The 21,553-nt window shown below is 43.7% G+C and overlaps 1 protein-coding gene across 4 annotated transcripts in view; it reads right to left on the bottom strand.

Moving 5' to 3' along the window:
* The window catches only part of SLC27A6 (solute carrier family 27 member 6), a 287,625-nt gene that overhangs the window by 65,573 nt on the left and 200,499 nt on the right, over positions 1-21,553 (bottom strand). Inside the window, exons 1-2 of one of the 4 annotated variants that reach the window (XM_089334917.1) lie at positions 17,441-18,445; positions 1,861-2,064 (exon numbers count right to left, since the gene is read on the bottom strand). In XM_089334917.1, the coding sequence (XP_089191043.1) occupies positions 1,861-2,064; positions 17,441-17,921 (685 nt within the window). In that variant the 5' untranslated portion in view covers positions 17,922-18,445. Of the gene's footprint in view, positions 1-1,860; positions 2,065-17,440; positions 18,446-21,553 lie in introns of those variants that run through there. The other 3 variants (XM_017341026.4, XM_002710184.6, XM_089334916.1) reach the window with 3 other exon arrangements.

The raw sequence follows: 21,553 nt of genomic DNA, 5'->3' as shown, positions 1-21,553 counted from the left end.
CCATCGCAACCTTCTATTGTAGCACACCGTAGGGGGCAGCAGACGGTGGCTCCTGTACTTGGGTCACTGCTACCCACGTGGGAGACCCAGATTCAGGCCCAGGCGCCCGGCTTCGACCTGCTGACACTCTGGCCATCACAGGCACTTGGGGAGTGACATATCACATGGACGATTTCTCTCTCCCGCTCTCCTTCAAATAAAATGAAAATCAACCCTTTAAAAATGTTAGTCATGCTTTTACTTTCATCCTGCTGTGAAAATGCCCAAGACACCTGGTTTTCATCCTACAGAACAAAAAGCTGCTACGAATGTGCTCTAGGATGGGTGTTAGGGAAGCAGTGAGTTAAACTGCCATGGTGATGCCCACATCCCATACTGGAAGGCCCGAGATCGAGTCCTGCCTCCTACTTCCTTCTGGCTCCCTGCGTGCACAGACCTTGGGGTACAGAAAGTGATGGCCACGCAGCTGGGGTTGTGCCACCCACGAGGGGGACCTGGATGGAGTTCCTGACTCCCAGCCAGACTCTACCAAGCACTTGGGGAGTGAGCCCGCAGAAAAGATCTTTCTCTCGCTTGCTGGCTCTCAATCTTACAAAAAATAAAAAGAAACTTTTATTAAATTAGAAAGAAAAAAAGAATGTGTTCCTCCTGTTCTGTTCGGATGGGGGAGGTGCAGTTGTGGAGACCAGAACCACTTCTGTTCTCCCCTGAGAAGACAGCTCTGTAGAGAAGTGGGTCCAGTGTTTCTGGACGTTTTCAAAGAATATGTTTTCAAAAGTATCATTTTCTTTCAGAGTTCAAAGTCAGAATAAATTTATGCTGACAACTTGATAGAAATTAGCATTTTCCAGTTTATGTAACAAAGCTGTTCTAATCACAGCCAAAAAAAAAAAAAAAAAGAAAAAAGAAAAAAAAGAAAAGAAAAGAAAAGAAAAGAAAAAGTCTCCAGTCTCATGGAGATCACAGACAGGTAAGCATACAGTTTCTTTAAAGTAAGAAAAACTTTACTTATGCTATCATAATTTTGTTCACAATACCCCTCCCAAACAAGAAATTAGTAACAGACTATTTTAATGTCCAAATCAAATCCCCAATCATGTTCAAACTAATTATAAACACCTATTTCTCCATCACTAAAACCATTCAATTTTTTCTAAAAGTCAATACTGTTAAACTTTCCTTTTGAATTCTGAAGCAGTCTATTCTTTGTTGTTGCTATTTACCTATCACAAAGGGAGCTTGGTTATTTGAGATCATTTTCTGTCTCTTCCCAAATCTGCCAACGCCTTTGGACTTCCTGTTTGTCATATGATCCAGTTACCCGAGGAAAATCAGGAGAGCGGCCACTGCTGTTTAAACTGCGGGTATATATAAACAGATTATGCTTCAGGTTTTACAGTGTACACAGGAACACGGGGAAGTGTTTTCCAGTTGAATAACAGAGTTTAAATACAGAAGTGTAGTTAGAAACATGTACACTAATCTCTTTCTTTATTTTAGATATGAGGAACAAGAGGATGAGAAAAACAAAGATCTAGCAAAGTAGCCAACAAAATATCATCCACTACTCAACCGGCCTGGAAGGAGGTCTCTGACACTCCAGGGCTCTTTTTTCTACCAAACTTCAAGAAAATCTTTTCAGTTGACAAGACAGCCAAGGGAACATGGTGACTTGCCAAGTTACAGTTAAACAATGAACCTTTTCATTCACATTTGCAAGCTCCAGGCTGTGAGAACCTCAGCTATGTGGGCACGCATGCTTTCTCAGATGTTTGATCACCACATATGGCAGGGAGTTGCTTTGCAAATATGTTGAATGTGTTGCATCCTTTCCAGCCCTTAAGAAGAACTGGATCCTACCTGTGGTTCCAGAAGTAAAGATATAAAGACAAGTGGACTTGAGACTTGTGGCAACGTGGTAGCTGCGTGGCACGGGCTCATCCGACGACATGTTGAGTTTTTCTTGGAGTGAGATCACGCCTTGTGGAACGGAGTCTTTCATCCCCCAAATGCTGATGTCTTTGGGGAGACTTGGAAGGATTTCTTCTAGAGTTCCAAGCAAATCTAGAAACCAAATGGTTAGGAACAGGTCAATAAATTTAAATCTTAAGCCATTCATCTGAGTCTGCTTTTGTGTGTTGCAGCAGGGATCGGATGTAAATAAAAGGCTGCTCCGCCCCCCCGCCCCCCGTAACATTGGATGAGTAATGTCATAGCCGTTCTACTGCTCGGTTTCAACGGGGCTAAGTGATTACCTCCTGATGGAACAATGTATGTAAGCCAATTCAGACTGATTTTTAGGATTGATTATCCAAATTATGTTTTCTTTCCAGTGTTTAAATGAAACAGTGTTTTATACTCTGGCTTTAAATCCAGGGTACTGCACTTAACCTTGTCCTTGAACTACAACTTGGTCAGTTGTTACTGCTTAGTTCTGCTACAATGCAAAACATTTGGGAAATGCCCGACTCCTCTGCAGTTACAAGATCACTGTGGCTTAGAGAGCACTGCAGAGCCAGTGATGATCAGAGACAAAAGTTTTCACAAGAAACAGGAACAAAAGAGCATCCTCCACGAATTGCGGTTCATCATGCAGAGGACGTGATGACGGCAGCGGAAAGCCGGCTGGTGAGAGCGCAACCCCTCCCTGGCCCTGGGCAGCACCTCCAGCCAAACAAGAGGAAGAGCGGCAGAAAACCAGGAAGAACTTCCAGCTTCAGACCTGAAGGGTCTGGGAGTCGCACCAGATCAAAGGCCTGGGTTGAAATACACAGTTCAGAGAAGGAAAACCACACGAGTCTCAGTAAAGGCCTGTTGCTCAGGATCCTAAAAGAGCAGTTGTGGGGGAGGGGGGTGACATGGAGTTTATCTAGAAGATTAAACCAGACCTTCTTAATTTGCCTATAAAAGCAGGACACAGGTCATCCGCTAACAGGACAGTGTGGTGCAAAAGAATGAAACAGAAGTGGGGAGTGGATCCTGGGAGAGGAAATACAAGCGCCGAGGTAGCAGGTGCCTTGTGGGATAAAAAGGAAGTGAAAAGTCCTCTAGAGTAGAAAATCATACTTACTGATATTCTCTAATTTCCTTTTAAATTTAAAGTCCCTGACTGCAGCATGGATTTCTGACAGTGAAGCTCAACCCCGATCCTCTGCACGCTGCCCCAGCCTTACTGCCACATTCCTGCTCTATGCCGTCCTTTCCTAACGTCTAAGGGATTTCCAGGTTCTCCGTTACTTATCTGAACTCTCCATTAGCGTCCTTGGGGACACTACACAACACCATCCACTGGCCTTTTGGGGTTAATGCAAGGAAAGCCAAGGATTCCTGCAACCACCAGAACTGTGAAGACGCAGGGCGGCGTCTTCCTAGCCCCTTGGAGGGAGCGCAGCCCTGCTGAAGCCTTCACTTTGGACTTTAACCCCCACAACGGAGAGAGAACAAATCTCTCTTGTTTTAAGCTACCCAGTTTGTGGTACCTCTGTATAGCAGATGGAGGAAATCAGTACAACGAGTTCACAAGCTGCTGGAAGGTAATCTAGCCCAAGCCTGATTAACCCTAAAACTGTGCATTACCTCATAAGAGATTAGTGGTCAAGAAGTATTAAATGGACAATGCACTCTGACCAGAATGCCCAAGTACATGCAAACATGAACCTTTACATATTAAGCATTTTGGGGAGAACTTTTAAATAAAGTTTCAGAAATACCAAGCTATATTCTGCTTGAATCTGAATACAATGGACTGCTCTAAATATTTTTCTAGAAGTGTAAATCAGAACCCACTTACTTCAAAAAACATATGTCAGTCACTGTTTAGTTCTACCACAATGGAAAATACTGGGGAAAAAACTCATGATTTACTTTCTCAGCATCTATAACACCAACAAATCACAAAGAAGCAGCAAGCAAAACATGGCGAATGGAAAGAGCCAATTCCCAAACAAAACTGACAAGAAAATAGAAGGACATACAGAAATGATAAGGAGTTGATATTTTGCAGGAAATTGGGCACTTAAAATGTTTTCATTAACTTTATATTCCTAGAACAAGTCCAAATAAAACGGAATGTAAGAATGCAGAGAAAATACCCAGTTCTACGTAACACACAGCACCTGCTGCATAAAGAGCGCTTTGACAGAGAAAAGTGAAAAACACAGGGAATCCTGGAAGAAATGCAAGTCACCAAAAAATGGGAAAACACAGATCCAGACTGCTTTTTAAAAAATGTGAATTCTATATTCTGTTTGAACAACCCTTTCTGGTATGTTCAAACTACAACTACAAGTCTCTGCACTGACTCATTTGGTTATCTTAATTTCTAATCTCCTATCTGCAATTATAAATTAACAGCACAAATTTTTAAATATTTTTAAGGATATTTATGTCTAAACTGGGAAGACAGGCACACAGAAAATAACAACATGATGAATTATGACCACAAATCTTTGTTGGACTTCTGGAGTCTAAGGAAACCATGAGTTTTGATAAAAAGAGCTAACTTTTACAAGCAAAAAGAAACTGAGCAGGTCCCTAGGAGTCAGCAGAAACAGAATCTGACTCCCTTCATACATGAAAGTCAAGTTGATCCAGTAGAAGCAGAGTTATGGAAGAGAATTTTATCTCACTGAGTTATTTCTTCAATAATGGTTAGAAATGTGAGTGGGCACAGTGAAAATTAAACATTTGAAAAGTCATGTAGCACATAAAAATCATTAGTTATCACTGATAATCTTTTTTTAATATTATTAAAACTTGATGCTGTTTTGAGAATAAATTCTGGGGGCAAGTATTTTGGCTAGCACTTAAGATGCCAGGTTCAGATGAATGCCTGGGTTTAAGAATTGCCTCCTGCTCCCACTAAAGAGCCTGGCACTCAAGGGTGATGGCTCCTGTCACTGGTTCCCTGTCACCCACGTGGGAAACCTGGATTGAATTCCTGGCTCTCAGCTTCAGCCTGGCCCAGCCTTGGCTATCAAGAGTATTTCAGGAGTGAACCAGCAGATGGGAGTGTGATCACGCTGGTTTCTCTCTCTCTTTCTCTCTTGTAAATAAATAAAAATATTTTCAAGAAGGAAAACAATCCTGAATATTAAGTTCTGACACAAAATAGCATTTGTTTAAATACTTTAGTGGAACTTGACTTTATTTCATGCATACTTACTCTTTAGTGAAATGTATTACCACGGACACCTGTATGGGACTGCATGTACCTTAAAAGATTGATGTATGTCCTACTGGGTCCTTGTGCTTGCTGCACCAGGCACATACAGGGTAGGTGGTAGACAGATACCTGGTTAAAGACACTGAACTCTGCACCACGGGGACCATGCATGCAGGTCTTAATAAACTATAAGACAAAGAGACATCTGGGTTTTCTATGACCTTGAACAAAGTCTATATTGCAGAAGATTCATTTTTTTTTTTTCAAAGCAACGAGCTCTTTAAAGAAATATGTATTTTTTCTGGGGCTGATTTCATGGTGTAGCAGGTTAAGCCGTTGCCTGTGACACCAGCATCCCATATGGGTGCTGGTTCAAGAACTGGCTGCTCCACTTCTGATCCAGCTCCCTGCTCATGTCCCTGGGAAAGCAGTAGATAATGGCCCAAGTGCTTGGGCCCCTGCACCCAGGTGGGAGACCTGGAGGAAGCTGGGCCTGGCCCAGCCTCAGCTGTTGCAGCAATTCGAGGAGCGTACCAGTAGATGGAAGCACTCTCTCTGACTCTGTCTCTGTCTCTCCCTACATACATCCCTAACTACATCTTTAAAAAGAAACATGCATTTTTCTTCCATTTTCAAGACACAATATTAGATGGGGTTACAAGTACAAATGCAGATAAATTATGAGTCTTGTCCACGATGCTTTGCAAATTTTTCTACAAATTGATTTGTTGTATTTACATAATTATTATATATCTTATTTACATTCCTGAGACTATAAACTCAAATAGTAAAAGTTTTTTATATCCCTCTAATATGCCATATTGTGAGTGATGCTATGCATGCTGCATGACAAACTGTATATTATTCAATATTACATAAAACAAGCTAGACTTGCAAAGGTGAAGAAAGGGAATCATTGCATAGTAGCTCTTAAACATGGGTAAATGTTTTAACTCCAATATTTGTGCACAATCAATCTGATGTGAAATTGCTATATATGGTGCATTGGAGCTCTCCAGACTGTAAGACAGTAGTCCTAGAGGATCCAGAGTGAAATTACAGACCTCACTCTATGCTGCGACATGCCCAGGGTGCAGCATGGCTCCACAGGCTGCTCTTAGGGTAGGCTGTGTTTCTAAGAAAATTTATGCTGACATAAGCAAAGTCCTAAAGCAATTCACATCAAGACACACATACCAATATTCCGTATCAGGCCCAGAAATTCATTTTTCATCAATAATGTACCATTTATTTTTACAAATATTAGTTTATTGCAGATTGAACTTAAGGAATTCGAAGGCAACTGAAGGTTAGAAAAACTGATAGACCTAATTAAATTAATAAGTTATTTTTTTTCTTTTGAGGTGTGTGTGTGTGTCATAATTCAGATGTAAAATCTACTCCCCCAAATTTAACACCTATACACCACTTTCATTCATTATAATTATTTTTTCTTTTTCAACTTATTTATTATATTTATTTGAAATGCAGAGATAGAGATCTTCTAGCCACTGGTTCACTCTGGAAACAGCTGCAAAAGCAGGGGCTGGGCCAGGCCAAAGCTAGGATTTCAGAATTCAATCAAGGTCTCCTACATGGGTGGCATGGACCCGAGTACTTGAGACACCACCTGCTGCCTCCCAAGGTACATGTTGGCATTAAACTGGGTCAGAAGCGGATCTAGGACTTGAACCCAGGGATTACGGTTAGAATGAGGGCATCCCAAGAGGTAACTCACTCACAGAAACAAAGCCCAACCCCACTAATACTGCTTTCAAAATTAGTTCTTTCAATGTGATTTATTGCATAATTCTTCATTTTCTACTGATAGGAGGCAGCTCTGAGTCTTTCTGTTCCACTCAATTCTTTGTCTAGTTTTGTGATTATCATATTTGCTATTTATTTATTATCATTTGTTATATATGATATCATATTTGTTGATTAGTGTAGCTTTGCAGTATATTTATAGAACTGGTTGTGCTACTGATTTCTCATTAATAATTATTATTTCAAAACTAATTTTTGCTATGAACATTTTCACCCATGCTTCAACATAAAGCTTATAATGAGAATGCCAAAAGTGCATTGTTCAGGCCAGTGCCGTGGCTCAATAGGCTAATCCTCCGCCTTGCGGTGCTGGCACACCGGGTTCTAGTCCCGGTCAGGGCGCAGGATTCTGTCCCGGTTGCCCCTCTTCCACGCCAGCTCTCTGCTGTGGCCAGGGAGTGCAGTGGAGGATGGCCCAAGTGCTTGGGCCCTGCACCCCAAGGGAGACCAGGATAAGCACCTGGCTCCTGCCATTGGATCAGCGTGGTGTGCCGGCCACAGCGCGCCAGCCACAGCGGCCATTGGAGGGTGAACCAACGGCAAGGGAAGACCTTTCTCTCTGTCTCTCTTTCTCACTGTCCACTCTGCCTGTCGGAAAAAAAAAAAAAAAGTGCATTGTTCTGATACAGTTTGGAAATTAAGGTGTTTGATTTGTTTTCCCTCTTACATGACCTTTAACAACCAAGGAACATGAGAGAAAATGGTTCACTTTCTGAACTGAATTACTGATGAACTAACAAAATTTCACATTGCTTTTGCTATCATGTATCTTCTTTACAGATACAAAATAAATGCTAATAATATTCTCATAAAAACATAAAACAAAATATAAGGCCGACATTGTGGACTAGCAGGTGAAGCCGCTGCCTGACACGCTTGCATTCCATATGGGCACCGGTTGGAGTCCTGGCTTCTCCACTTCCAATCCTGTCCCCTAATAATGGTCTTAGAAAGCAGTGGAAGATGGACCCAGCGCTTGCGCCTCTATACCCACGTGGGAGACCTAGATCCTGGCTGCTGGCTTCAGCCTGGCCCAGTCCCGGCCACTGCAGCCACTTGGGGAGTGAACCAGCAGATGGAAGAGCTCTCTCTGTCTCTCTGTAACTCTGCCTTTCAAACAAATAAATGTTTAAAAAATATAAAATATGTATTATATGTATGCAATAAAGTAAAGGCATCAAAAAGTTCCTCCCACCTGACAAACATCAAATGCTTCACCTTAAAAAGAAAAAAGTGATTAAACTCACTTCAACTCCTCCTATATTGTTCACGCGCCATTTACCAACATAAAGACTTATGAATTTTTTCATGCACCTGTCAGATCATATTAAGTTGTGGCAAAAATCCATTTCTTTTTCTTTAAAAAATAAAGATTCAATGTAAAGTTCTAGCTTTATCCTGTTACTTGGAGCAAAAATTAGAGTCTATTAGAAGGAAGACTGAGAAAAGTTAATACCTGGGAAACAGAGAAGCTGTCCAAGAATGGGCTCCGACTTACATTGTGGACTCTACCCTTAAAAAAAAATATATATATATATATATATATACACACACACACACACATATATATACACACACACACATACTTTTTTTAACTCATTGGAATTCTAGGTTGAATCTTCATAGATTAGGATTTTCAACCAGAGGGTCTGGATTCAAACATTGCTTTTGTACTTGCTAGTTGCATCACCTTGGAAAAGTCACTTCACTTCTCTTGCTTCAGGCTTTTTATCTTAGAAGTGGCTCCATGCAGCTCATGTAGGTGTTCTGAGAATTAAACTATAAGTGAGAACTCAGCAGGAAGCTCATGGAAAACACATATTATGGAAAATGGCATGGATTTCAAAATACTTTGCATCAAGATGAACTTTTCTTTGATTTCCTTTTTTCCACAAAGCGCTCTCTTATGTACACCCTTCATGGGGGTATCTGGCACAGAATCAGTCCTGAGTAACGGTGGTCACCACGGCTTGTGGTGAGGATACCAGCAATGATGACTGTGAGATGACCTCGGTCTCAGAAGGGGAGGGCTGAAGGCTTAAAGGAGGCAGCAGACCCGGGGAGGGAGGGAGACGGGTGCAAACAGGAGAAAGGGCTTCTAGGTTTGTCCTCCGTGTTTTTCTCCAAGTCGGATCACTGCTCCTCCTCTTCCTACTGGAGATTGTGTAACTAGGCAGGGGCGAGTTGGGACTTCACTCCTCACTTAATCCATCAAGTTCTCAAGGAATGGGATACAAAGCTGAGACAGGACAGAAGGCAGAAGCACAACTCTTGCAATGATGATGACATATCCAGACATGTTTGTGAATGGGTTTTTGTGTTTTCACTCTAAGCTGTTCCCAGATCTTTTGAGAGAGCAAATAGTATATTTATGATAAGCAAAACTAGGCAAGAAAAGAAAAAAAATAACCTCACTGAATATTATTTCAACATACCCTGACTTGCCAATGAATAAATTATTATATAAATTGGGCAAAACAGACTTCTTAGTTTTCAATGATGAACAGTAAAACTTACAAGTAAAGATGTAAAGCCCTTCATGCACACTTAGATTCAACATTAAGTAAATCATATATATTTAGAAGTGCAATTCATTCCTAGGTAGTATTTCTGCAAGATTCAGATCCCATGGATCTATTTTCCTGCCTCCTAAGTGTAACCAGTGGAATTCTCTTTGTTTTGGCCACAGAGAGCGAAGGACCCTACTCAAAACTCTTGTCTGGCAGCATTCTGTGCCTGACCTCTGAGAGCAGGCAAGCAGCTACTGCCACACTGCTATCAAGGCCCATGCACTTCGCCTGTGAAACTCATTGCCCTACTCCCCCTTCAAACAGCCCTAGGTTCTCAAGAAATCCCACAGAGGGCTGGGCAAACCCCAACCTCTCTCTGTGTGTGTCATCTCTGCCGCCGTGTAATCACAAGTAATGATGGTAGCTGCTACCTGCACGGATCCCATTGTCCAGGCATTCCATCCGGGTCTTCTCCATTTCATTCGCACAAGTCCCTGCGGCAGTCACTTAAGGACAGAGTTAGAATTCAACTCTGCAGTTTCCTGACTCCAAGATGTGTGTTTCTCCCATTCAGCCTTGACAACTCTCAGAACAGGCACAACTTCCCTTTATATTGCTTTTGCTTCTGCCAGCGTTCAAATATCCTTCTCTGTCAGCAGAGCTTATAAATAAGAACTCCAGGCCCAGTGTCTCCACCATCAGTAAAGAGAAAATCATGCACGCATCAGGGTTGAGAACATAGCCTTTGTCAGCAACAGAACCAAGGAAGCCACTTAAACTTCTTACATGCATCAGTTGTTTTCTTTGGGACTGGAGGAAATCCTTAACATTGCACAAAGTAAGATGGAAAAATCACAAAACAGCCATTTACTAAATACAAGTAAAAATGTTCCAGTGCCCTGAACACTGAACAAAAATCATGTGAGGGCATCATGATGTATGGATAAGCTAATAAAGGCACACATGGCCCATGTGTTTTATATATCTGAATACACATTATCTCCTATAAACCTCCAGGGGTCTTTATTTTTTTCTCTGACTCTTCCTCTTGATCTTTATGAAGCAGTTCCTTTTATGGTTGAAAGTCACTTGGAGAATTACAATGGTTCTTCTATTAACCAGAACATTTGCCCTGCACAATCTGAATGCAACAGTTCTTGAAGATTAACAGGGCAAAACTGTGTGCTTTCTTGTGTGTTTATGGCGAGGACAGAGGATTTTGCTTTTCCTGAAGAAGAACCCAAAATTCTTCAGAACAGATGAAAACCTAAAACATATATCATCAGATCTAAAGTAAAAAGAGTCTGGGGTAATATGAACAGCTCTTTTAGTTATTTATTATAGTATATTTAGTTATTTATTATAGTATAGTTATTTGTGATAGTATATTGATAAAGTAGAAAGAACAAAATATATGCACGCAAGAAGTTTGAAACACTTTGTGCCTTTTGGAGCAAGGATTCCAAAGTTTAGCAACACAAATATCAAGCAACATAACAAAGAAGTCGAATAATGTCTCTTCCTTCAAAACAAGTTTCCAAATGAAGAGCAGAGGGTAGACAATTTATTAGAAAAAAAAGTGAGGGAGCAGGCGCCATAGCACAGTAGGTTAATCCTGTGCCTGTGGTGCCAGCATCCCATATGGGCGCTGGTTCTAGTTTCAGTTGTTCCTCTTCCAATCCAGCTCTCTGCTATGGCCTGGGAAAGCAGTAGAAGATGGCCCAAGTCCTTGGACCCCAGCACCCGCATGGGAGACCCAGAAGAAGCTCCTGGGTCCTGGCTTCAGATCGGCACAGCTCCGGCCTTTGTGGCCATTTGGGGGGTGAACCAATGGAAGAATGACCTTTCTCTCAGTCCCTCCCTCTCACTGTCTGACTCTGTCTCTCAAACAAATAAATGAAATCTTAAAAAAAAAATGGAAGAAAACTAAGTCACCAACTGCTCAAACATACCTCATGTTTTTCACTCAAATGCATGGATACTCATTTACCAGGCAATAAATATCGATGGAATATGCCCTTTGTGCTAAGTGCCGAGAATCTGGTGGTGGTGGAGAAAACTTCCTCACCTCAAAGACCTTGCAAGCCACTTCGTGACGTGCTCCCCAAGGTTGTGGCCGAAATGCAAAGCAGCTAAGAGAACTTTATGATTCCATTGGATAAAAAGCCACAACACACTTGACGGAGGAATGGTGAGTAGAAAAGGTGCGGGGAGAGGGTGGATGGACAAGACACCAGGTGAGACGGGGTGGACGGCGTCTGGTTCCACCCCGGAGCACACGGCTTGGACGCCCAGCTCTGCCCCTGACTCCAGCGGCCCAGTCCTGTGCACCCTGGAAGGCAGCAGGTGAGGGCTCAGGTAACTGGGTTCCTGCCACCCATGGAGGACACCTGGTTTAAGTTTCTGGCTCCTGGCTTTAGCCTTGGCCAAGCCCAGGGCATTCAGGGATTTCCCCCCACCCACCTCTCTCAGTTAATGCGGAAATTGGCAGGAAGGTAGAGAGGGAACAAAGGGGCGCTCTGGTAATGTGAGAAACTTTCCCAGCTGACCTGGGAAGCGGGCCTGAGCAAGTAAATGAGCCTGAGAATGGAAGAGGCAGAGAAGCCCACCTGTTAGGAAGAACCAATTCCGGAACTAAGGCCACACAAATGGCCAGGTGGCTAATTTATGCTGACCAGCTGTCTGTCACCAGCTTTGGGAGTATGGTGAAAACAGCTTCCTCTCTGGTGTCAAGATAGAGTTTTCCTTGGTTCTATGGAAAAGTGTTTGATGATTATATATATAAACCTCCAGTTCTAGAATGTAGTGGAACTCTTTCCCCTCCGGGTTGTATTAACGAGAGTTCTTGTCTTCCCTTCTCAACAAAACTCTGCTAAATCACCTTCTAATTTGTTCATCTGCCTTATACTTCAATGCTGATACAGCAAGTTCCCAGGGTTCATATCAATTGTGCCAATATTACAAAAATAAACAAATTTAAATAAATGAATCTTTTTTTAAAAATGGGGTTGGTGCTGTGGGCACAGCAGGGTAAGCCACAGCCAGCAATGTCAGCATCCCATATATATGGTCATTCGTTAGAGACTTAGCTGCTCCACTTTCAATCCAGCTCCCTGCTAATGCACCTGGGGAAGCAGGGGAAGATGGCCCACGTGCTGGAGTCCCAGCACCCATCTTGCACACCTGGATGGAGTTCCCGACTCCTGGCTTCAGGGAGCTCAGCTGCATTTGTTGTAACCATATGGAGAGTGAACCAGCAGATAGAAGACCTCTCTCGGTCTCTCCCTCTCTCTGCAACCATGCCTTTCAAATAAATAAATATATCTTTTAAAGTAAATAAATAGAAGTTAAGTGAAGAAAGAGTTAGGGTAACAAAGGAGAAAAGGGGGGCAGGGGTAAGAAGAGATAAGGTAATGAAACAAAATACAAAGGTGGCGTCAGCAAAGCTTCATGACCCAGTGGCAGGAAATCCACTCCAGCCCCCTTGCCACCTGGTTGACAGGTAGCAGCCGAAGCAGTTTGCTTGCCCACTACAGCCATGCTTCCGTCATTCTAATACCCACCTCTTAGTTATGGTGAGGATCACAAAAGACAATGTACTGAAACACCTTGTAATCTCATAACATACTTTAAAATGGAATGGATTATTATTATCATCATCGCTATTATTATTATGACCAAATAAACCAAGGTTATAGAGGTAATTACATATAATTTTGTAAGTGATAAACAAGCATATCCCAACATTTTTCTATTTAAGGAAGAGAAAATATAGAACAGTAGATGACAGCCTTGGCAGCTGACACCACCACAAATATCAGAGGTGGAAAACTGGGCAAGGACTAGGTTTGATCTAAAACAGTTTAATTTTCAGCAAGTGCTTAAATTTCATCCAGAAATTTGGGATGGTACTGGACACATCTTTTGATCCAAATACAGATCAAGTATTTCTTCCCAAGTATTTTTTTAAGATTTATTTATTTATTTGAAAGTCAAGGTTTCAGAGAAGGAGGGGCAGAGGGAGAGGGAGAGGGAGGGAGGGAGAGAGAGAGAGAGAGAGAGAGAGAGAGATTTTCCATCTGCTGGATCACTCCCCCAAATGACTGCAATGAACAGAGCTGGGCTAATCCGAAGCCAGGAGCGAACCTCTTCCAGGTCTCCCACATGGGTTCAGGGTCCCAAGCACCTGGGCCATCTTTCATCGCTTTCCCAGGTGCATTAGAAGGAAGCTGGATCAGAAGTAGAGCAGTCAGGACTCAAACCATCACCCATAAGGGATGCTGTTACTGCAAGTGGCGGCTTTATCTACTACACCATGGCACTGGCCCCTTTCCAAGTATTTTTTGAGACTTCTGGCTATATGGAAAAGGAATAACAGTTGAATAAACACTTTGATTTTTCTAAATATCTGGGCACTAAACACCTGATTGCTTGGAGCAAGGGCTGTGGCTTCCTTAGTAGGTTAAGTCTCTGCCTGCAGTGCTGGCATACCACATAGGCACTGGTTCGAGTCCTGGCTCCCTGCTAACGGCCTCGGAGAGCAGCGGAGGATGGCTTGGGCCCTTGCACCCACATGAGAAACCTGGAAAGAAGCTCCTGGCTCTAGGTTTCAGATCATCCCAGCTATGGCTGTTGCAGCCACTGGGGGAGTGAACCAGCAGATGGAAGACCTTTATGTCTCTCCTCCTCTCTATCTGTAACTCTGCCTCTCAAATAAATAAACAAATCTTAAAAAAATTATTTCTTAATATTTTCAACTTTTAGTATTTCTACGTAATCTGAATGCATGTTCCATTCGTAATTGTACCAAAATGCAATAGCCATTCTCAGAAACAATGAATCCATATAGCAGAGCAGAGTCCTGAGTCAGAGACCAGGGTTTGAATCCTTGCTTTTCTGCCCTCTAAGCTGTGTGGCCTTAAGAAAACAGTAACAGAGAGAGAAGAGAAAGAGGGAGGGAAGTATCATTTTATTCTTAGAATTGTATCAATGACCTACACTGAAGCCATTTCTTTGTAGATTACATTAACACCCGAATTGTGCTGGAGTAACCACCGTGCACTTGCTGTAACCTTGATAATCTAACATATTAAGTTCCTTAAAACAATGAATAAAATAGTAAAATAAGTCACTTACATCCTTTCCACTTCAGTTTCCATAGCGCCTTCTATGGAGTCAGCCTTGAGTAAAGGGTAACTGGTGATATTTTTGTCAACAATAATAACAAACTTGTTTGAAACTGGCTCTACAAAACCCATGGAAAAGAACTTTTCCAGAACGTACCAAAACAATGTGCTCAAGGTCCTATTTCGGTCTACATACTTGTGTTTCTCTTGTACCTAACAGCACATTAGAGGGAAGCAGTGAAATCCAAATGAGATTCCATATTAGAAGCTCTGGGATGACTCTATAATCATAATAGCAATTACCTGAATTCACTAAGAGTCTGGTTATCACACACCAGGGCCTCAGCTACTTTACAAGACCTGTGCCCTTTAATCCTGAATTATCAGCATTTTACAACTAAGTAAAGTAAGACTCCGGGGAGCTGATGATGCCATCTTTCATCACACAGTGAGCAGGTGGCAAGATCTACATGAAAGCCAGGTGTGTCTGGCTCATCCCTCTCTAAGCCACTTGACTCATCGTTCCACCACAACATTTTCTCCCTGGGGATATACAATTTAATAGTAATCTCCACCAGAAACATTCAGCAAGAATCTGAAAAGTCTGAAAATTCAAAGTTTAAAAAACTGCATGTACTCTACATACTGGCCACACATGAGGCTCAAGATGCCAAGAACACAGTATTTCAGCGTAAGAGCATCAAATCCAGAAAAGTGACTGATAAACTACCTCTCTCTCTCCCTCTCCCTCTCCCTCTCTCTCTCTCTGTCTCTCTCTCTCTCACACACACACAAACACATGCATACATACATATACATACATACACAAATTCATTAATCAAAGCAGAATTGTCCTATTTTTGAAAAACATTAATTTACATTTTCGAGGTGTGCCAAACAGAAATGGATAGCCTAGTTCAAGGTTGACTTCTCCAGCTGCTTACTTACAGAGTGAATCAAATAAATAAAGGGTACTTCAAAAGGTTCATGAAAAAAAATTATGAAAAAGTACATCTAAGTTCAAAACAAATTTTGCACTAAAATAAACACCTTTTAATTACTTTTTTATGAACTCTTTGAAGTAACCTTGTAGTCTTGGCATAAAACTCTAGTACTCCTAAGTGGATTTTTTAAATAAAAAGAAAATTGCTGTTGGTGTTAAAAACAAACACAGGGAAATGATTCAATTAGTTATTGGCAGTCAAAGCAAAAACTGGCGCAAGTAAAACTGCAACATTAATTGGTCCTAACTAAGCACCAACTTGGTCAGCAACAAAGCTTAAACGCTCTATTGTGAGAGGTATCCAGCTCTCTCAAGGGCAAGAGTGACTGGTGCCGCTCGAACTGGCCTCAATATCACGGCCCTCACGGGGAATTTATGGTCTTATAATTCTCAGCGCAATCTGGAGTTTCCATTTACTCCAGGAACTCAGCAACTAGTTTGAGTCATATTGTACGCAGTGGGCTAAAACTGCCAAGTATGCCCATAGATGAACTTCGATAATTTCTCCTCACTGGCTCCCATGTAAGCAGCAAACACAATTCCACCATCTTGTCTAAATTCGGAATGACTCATTTATTTTACTTCTTGTCATGGCTCAGTGAAACTCAAGCACACTAGTGATCCTCCTTGCAAAGTGAGAGATTCAACTGTGGAAGAAATAGCTTAGTGGACATAAGTGGGGAGGAAAATGAACGAGCAACACACAGGGGCATGTTCAGGCTCCTCTACACGTGCAGCCCAAACAAAATAAAGTCAGTGCTTCCCCAATAACGTTTTGCCACTCACTGGGTTGCAAGGACAAACAGGAACCAGAAAGACAGACAGGCTTGAAGGAAGCCGAGCCCTTTTTTCTGTTCATTGCCAGGTCTCTTTTTATGAGCCGTGTGAATATCATGTGATAAAAGTGATCTGGAAAGTTCAATGCTTTAGACCTCACTAGGGTACACGTGTAGATTTCTTTTGCATATTGCTCTGACATCAGGGCATACCTATAAATCTAAAGATTTGTTTACTAAGGGCTGTGTCAGGGATACTCACCCACTCATATGAGAATACCCAGAAACCATTTAGCCTATGCCAAGTAAGTCACATTTCTCATACCTCAACTTCATGTTGCTAAGCAACCCAGATTCCTGGGTTCTTGGTTAAGTAGCGCTGAACCAAAGACTTCTCTTTGCACTTCAGTGAACTTATGTGCATCCAACACCATCCTAACTCTGAGGTGGTGGGAGAGGGAGGGGTGGAACAGGCCGGAAAAGAAATGGTGACACGCAAGTCAGGGGAAGACAGAGAGAGGCCTCACAGAGGCTGCCGGCCCCCAGAAAGATGGGAGCCCAACTTTGCTGGGCAAATCCCAGCTTGCAGAGAGTGTACAAGAACAGACGTAAAGCAAGGAAAGCGTGCCCTGCAGATTAAACCTATCTATTTTGCAAATGCAATCACGCAGCACCAAGTTACTATTAGAGGCAAGCAGGCATTCCATAAATGACGTCGCGATAAGTTTCCTACTCCTCTAACGTTTTGTCTGAGCTGATAAAAAGCAGAACTAACAGGCTGTGTGTGTGCATTCCCTGAAGGTACCAGGTGCAGTACCGCCCTCTTCCCACAATGGTACGAAGCAGTGCATCCCCCAGACCCTGTAGACAATCACTCAGCTGTAGCAGAGAAAGTGACTGAGGGGGAAGATGGGTCAAAGCACCACCGGCCACAGGGCACCGCCTTTGCACCCTGGCCACGCGCGCCTCATCACACTTTCCTGGACCACTCTGGAGAACAAACAGGCGGGGGCCACCCACAGCCCGTCTCCTACCTGCGCCCACCACCAGGGCGGTGGGCTCGCAGGTGCGGATGCAGTGCAGGAGGCAGTGCGCGCGGATGTTGGAGTTGAGGAAGGCCACCACGCAGCCCAGTTTGGCCAGGCCGAACCACACGTGCACGAAGTCGGGCTCGTTGGTCATCAGCAGCGCCACCGTGTCGCCGGGCTTGAGCGAGGCCTGGCTCAGGAAGACGCGGGCCACCCGGTTACTCCTCCGGTCCACGTCGCGGTAGGTGTGCACGTCTCCCTCGTAGATGATGAAGGGTTTGTGGGGCTGCCTGGCGGCCTGGCTCAGGAACTTGTCCAGCACAGTGACCAGCTCCCCTCTCCGCTTGTACACCTCCATCCGAACGCCATAGCGCACCACCTTCAGCAGGAACCAGAAATCGTCCCAGAAGTAAGGGAAGAGGAGCTTCTGCACCACGTGCAGGCCGAGCAGCCCGGCCCCCAGGCCCGCTAGCCACGGCACGAGCATGGGGACCACGAGGCCAGGGCTTCCGCGGCTCTCGGCGCAGCCCTGGGCAGAGACAGCTGCACGCTGCCCGCACCTGCTCCTGGCGGATCCCGCCAAGTCTGCTCCGAGAAGCTGGCCCGAGGCGTGCTGTGGATGCGACTTGGGACCCGGGCGGCTGGAGGGCTGACAGCGCCGGCTTCCTACGAACCCCGACGGCCTCGCCTCGCTCCCTCTTCGATGGTGGCTGGCGGCTCGGCGCGCGCTCCTGCACCAGGGCTCCTTCCTCCCCGCCCGGAGCTGCTCTTTGAGCTCTTAGACTTGGAAGCTGAGCTGCAGCCTGCAGAGGCTGGGGTGACTGAGAAAGGTAGAAGCGTCCTGTCTCCACCCGCCCTGAACCACACAGGGTCGCGGGGCCACGCCTCGGGGCCCACGGGCTCCAGGCTGCGCAGCGCCGCCCCCTCCACGCCCCGGCCCCGGCCCCGGCGGGCGCTTCCAGGCCGGCCCTGCGCGCGCCGCGGCTCCCCCTCCCAATGTCCTTGGGGTTGCACTGCCTGAGTCTGCTCCGGACGTGGCGGGGGAGTAGCCCGCCTCCTCTGGGCTCCGGGCTCCCTGCCAGCCCAGCCTCGACTGCCGGGACAGCCCGGGCCCTCGGCCGGCTCCTCCCCGGGCGCGTCCGGCGCGGCCAAGCTCGCGCGCCGGCAACAGCCGGAGGTCTCCAGGGCAGGGCAGGGGGTCCCACAGGGCTGGCCTGGCGGCCTCGGGGTTGCCCCCGAGGTCATTCACTGAATCAGCTGGAAAGAAGGGAACAGGACCGGGACAGAAAATTGCCCGCGGCGGGGGAGGCGGTGAAAAGTCCGCACTTATGAATCGGACACATTCGGGAGTGAGAGCTTGTGAGACAGGAGAGAATACTTGAAGTCTGTTCACAGAATGTCACACAATTAGCTGCTGCTTAATTTTTTTACACACGTATCTTTGAAAACCTCTATGGATAGGTAGGTATTGACATTTGCATTGGAACTTTTTACAGTATTGATTTGAGATTATCAGTATTTACATCTCTCCGTCCTTATAAGTCCGGTCCCTCCTCCCCATCAGTTGGGTTCCTGAAATAATTGAGGACACCTAAAACTCAGATTCCACAGGGGGGCTTGGAGCTGAGAGTAAACCGGCAGATGGAAATAACGATAACAGTTTGTGCAGAGATAAGGTTTTACTAACGATGAGACACCGCAGAGTATTTCCTTTTACATTTTTTTCTAGTGGACACCACCATCCCACACTCTGCTCTGCAGCCTGTATCAAGGGCTAACTGCAGCGCTGCAGTGACTGAACATGGCCTCCAATCACCAGGGTTTCTCCCTTGTGTCTTATGTTCTGCAGCTGGGTTCTAGCTAACCTAGGATTTCCTAATGCAAGAAGCAAAAGCAGATAATTCCAAAGACATACCACTTTGTTCATCTGAAAATGAGTACTTTGAAGTTATACATGGCAAAAATCCCCCAAAATAACGTAGGCTTTTAAAACCCTTTCATGTAGAGAAAGCACATGCTTTAGAATTTAATCAGAAGCTCAAGTCTTCTCAATTCAGAAGCACATTTTTAGTTTAAAAACAATTGGTATTCATACTAGTAGTAATGCTAGTATCAAATAGTTTACAATTTGAAAAGTTAGCCTGTAATTTGAAAAGCATCTTTGAAAATTGTGTAACTTTCTCTGCCAGCTCTAGTGTGGTTCAGTCACTTCCTAGAAAACATTACAGGCAGGGAATTGAATATGGAGCAGCCGGTCTGGAATTCTGGTTTCCAACACCAGCAGATCCCATCCACGCACAGTGGGAAAACCACGGGTAAGGAAAAAGAGCCTTGCCATCTTTCTTTTTCCCTGAATTAAAAACATTAAGCACATAGTACAATAATTACCATCTCCTGTTACCAGTGTTTCATAAAGAGAAGGCTTTATTCCAAACTAAGAAGGGAATACAGCACTGTTATCATAAAGACCAGTCTCAGAATCAATCAATTTAACTCCATAAAACACACATGATGCTACACTGATTTTTTTTTTATTATGGACCTTCTAATACCATCCCAATACATGGAATTAAATTTTTAGGAACTGCTAATATAAATGGCCCTAGAATATATTTGGAATCATAAATACAAGAATGATTTATTAGGAAGAATTACAAACATATGCTGGCAAATGTTATACTACCCCAAACTAATTTTTTGCTTGAAATTTTGCCATGGCAGAGGGAATCAATGAAAATCTTGGGGCAGTTCATGGTACTTTGTGGATTCCTACATCAGCCCATGTTTCTCTTCCCATTTGGTCCAGAAATTTCACCTTCGTTTTCAAATCCTGCCAAAGAAAGCTAAGTAGAATGGCTACACTTTTTAGTTCCTATAGTTAATAATTAACTGGGAAGGCAGTAAGAATTAACTGTAAATGAGTAAGTCGATAATTTAACCTCTATAAAGAGAAAAACACATGCAAATAGTCTACACATCTGTGTTAGCATTACTGTTGGTCAGGGACAATAAAATCTTTCTCAGGTTCCCCTTAGAAAATACAGAAATGTTGTTTTTATGTTATTTAAAAATGAACACATGAGGATCAAACACAAATCTCTGCAAAAGGACAAAAATCTTCTTCCGATCTCTGTATGCTCACCCATTGCTGAGTTTGCCTCCCCTCTACCCTACTCCCAGTGCACCCTCAGCTCTGTTGTTCAGTGAGTGGATCAGAGTGAGAGTGAACAATACCATCATAAGGTGCACAAGGAGTCACCAAACGTCCACAGGAGTTTGTCACTGTCACCTAAGAGTCCGGGTTTGTGCTGCGACATCACTGGTTTCCAACAGTCCCCTAATGGGACTGAACAGCAATCACCATGCGAATTATGGGAAGCTCGGGTGAGCAGTTTCAGAAAGAACACAAATACTGTTGATACCAAAACATCATGCCGGGTGTTGGCATGGACCAGGATGCTCCGAGTGCCCAGAGTGACTCTGTGGCTTGGGAAGGGAACTGGGTGCCTCTCAAAGAGAGGTGAATACTTAACGCAGGGCCTGTCTACTTCCAATTCCACCACGCAACAGGGTTCTGTGCGGTTCTCAGTCACTGCTCTAGGGGCTGACACTAACTTGGGTTTTGATGGGAAACTTACCCTTCCTATAATATAATGCTTATTTGTATTAGTGAATAATCATTGCCCTAAACATTATTCCACATAGGGACTCATGAAACAAACTCAACATTAAAGAGGAGGAGTGCTGTGAGGAAGTTGGGGGCTATTAATATTACCACATGTCTTACACACATCAAACACGTCTCATAACATGACATTTTTTATAGCACCAAATAAATGATCCCATAATGACAGGCTCTGGAATAATTACCAAACAAATTAAATATTTAAGCATCATTTTTACCACTCATTGCAAACTAGAAATTTATGTCAACCAGGATCCTGCCAAGAGGTTATTCTACATATGCATTTTATTCATGGTTTTTGGAAACAGCTTTCTTTTATCCAGATACTTTGGGTTATGACAATTTGTCTCTCCTCAATGTTGGAGACAGTTAGTGTTTGTAATAGGTATTTAAGAAAAGTTTGAGCACCAACTCAGAGACCTGAGGTCAGCTTC

The sequence above is a fragment of the Oryctolagus cuniculus genome, chromosome 6, assembly GCF_051225735.1.
Source record: "Oryctolagus cuniculus isolate XC-2025 breed Fujian yellow rabbit chromosome 6, ASM5122573v1, whole genome shotgun sequence".
NCBI classification, from domain to species: Eukaryota; Metazoa; Chordata; class Mammalia; order Lagomorpha; family Leporidae; genus Oryctolagus; species Oryctolagus cuniculus.
This window is presented reverse-complemented; position numbering and strand designations above follow the sequence as displayed.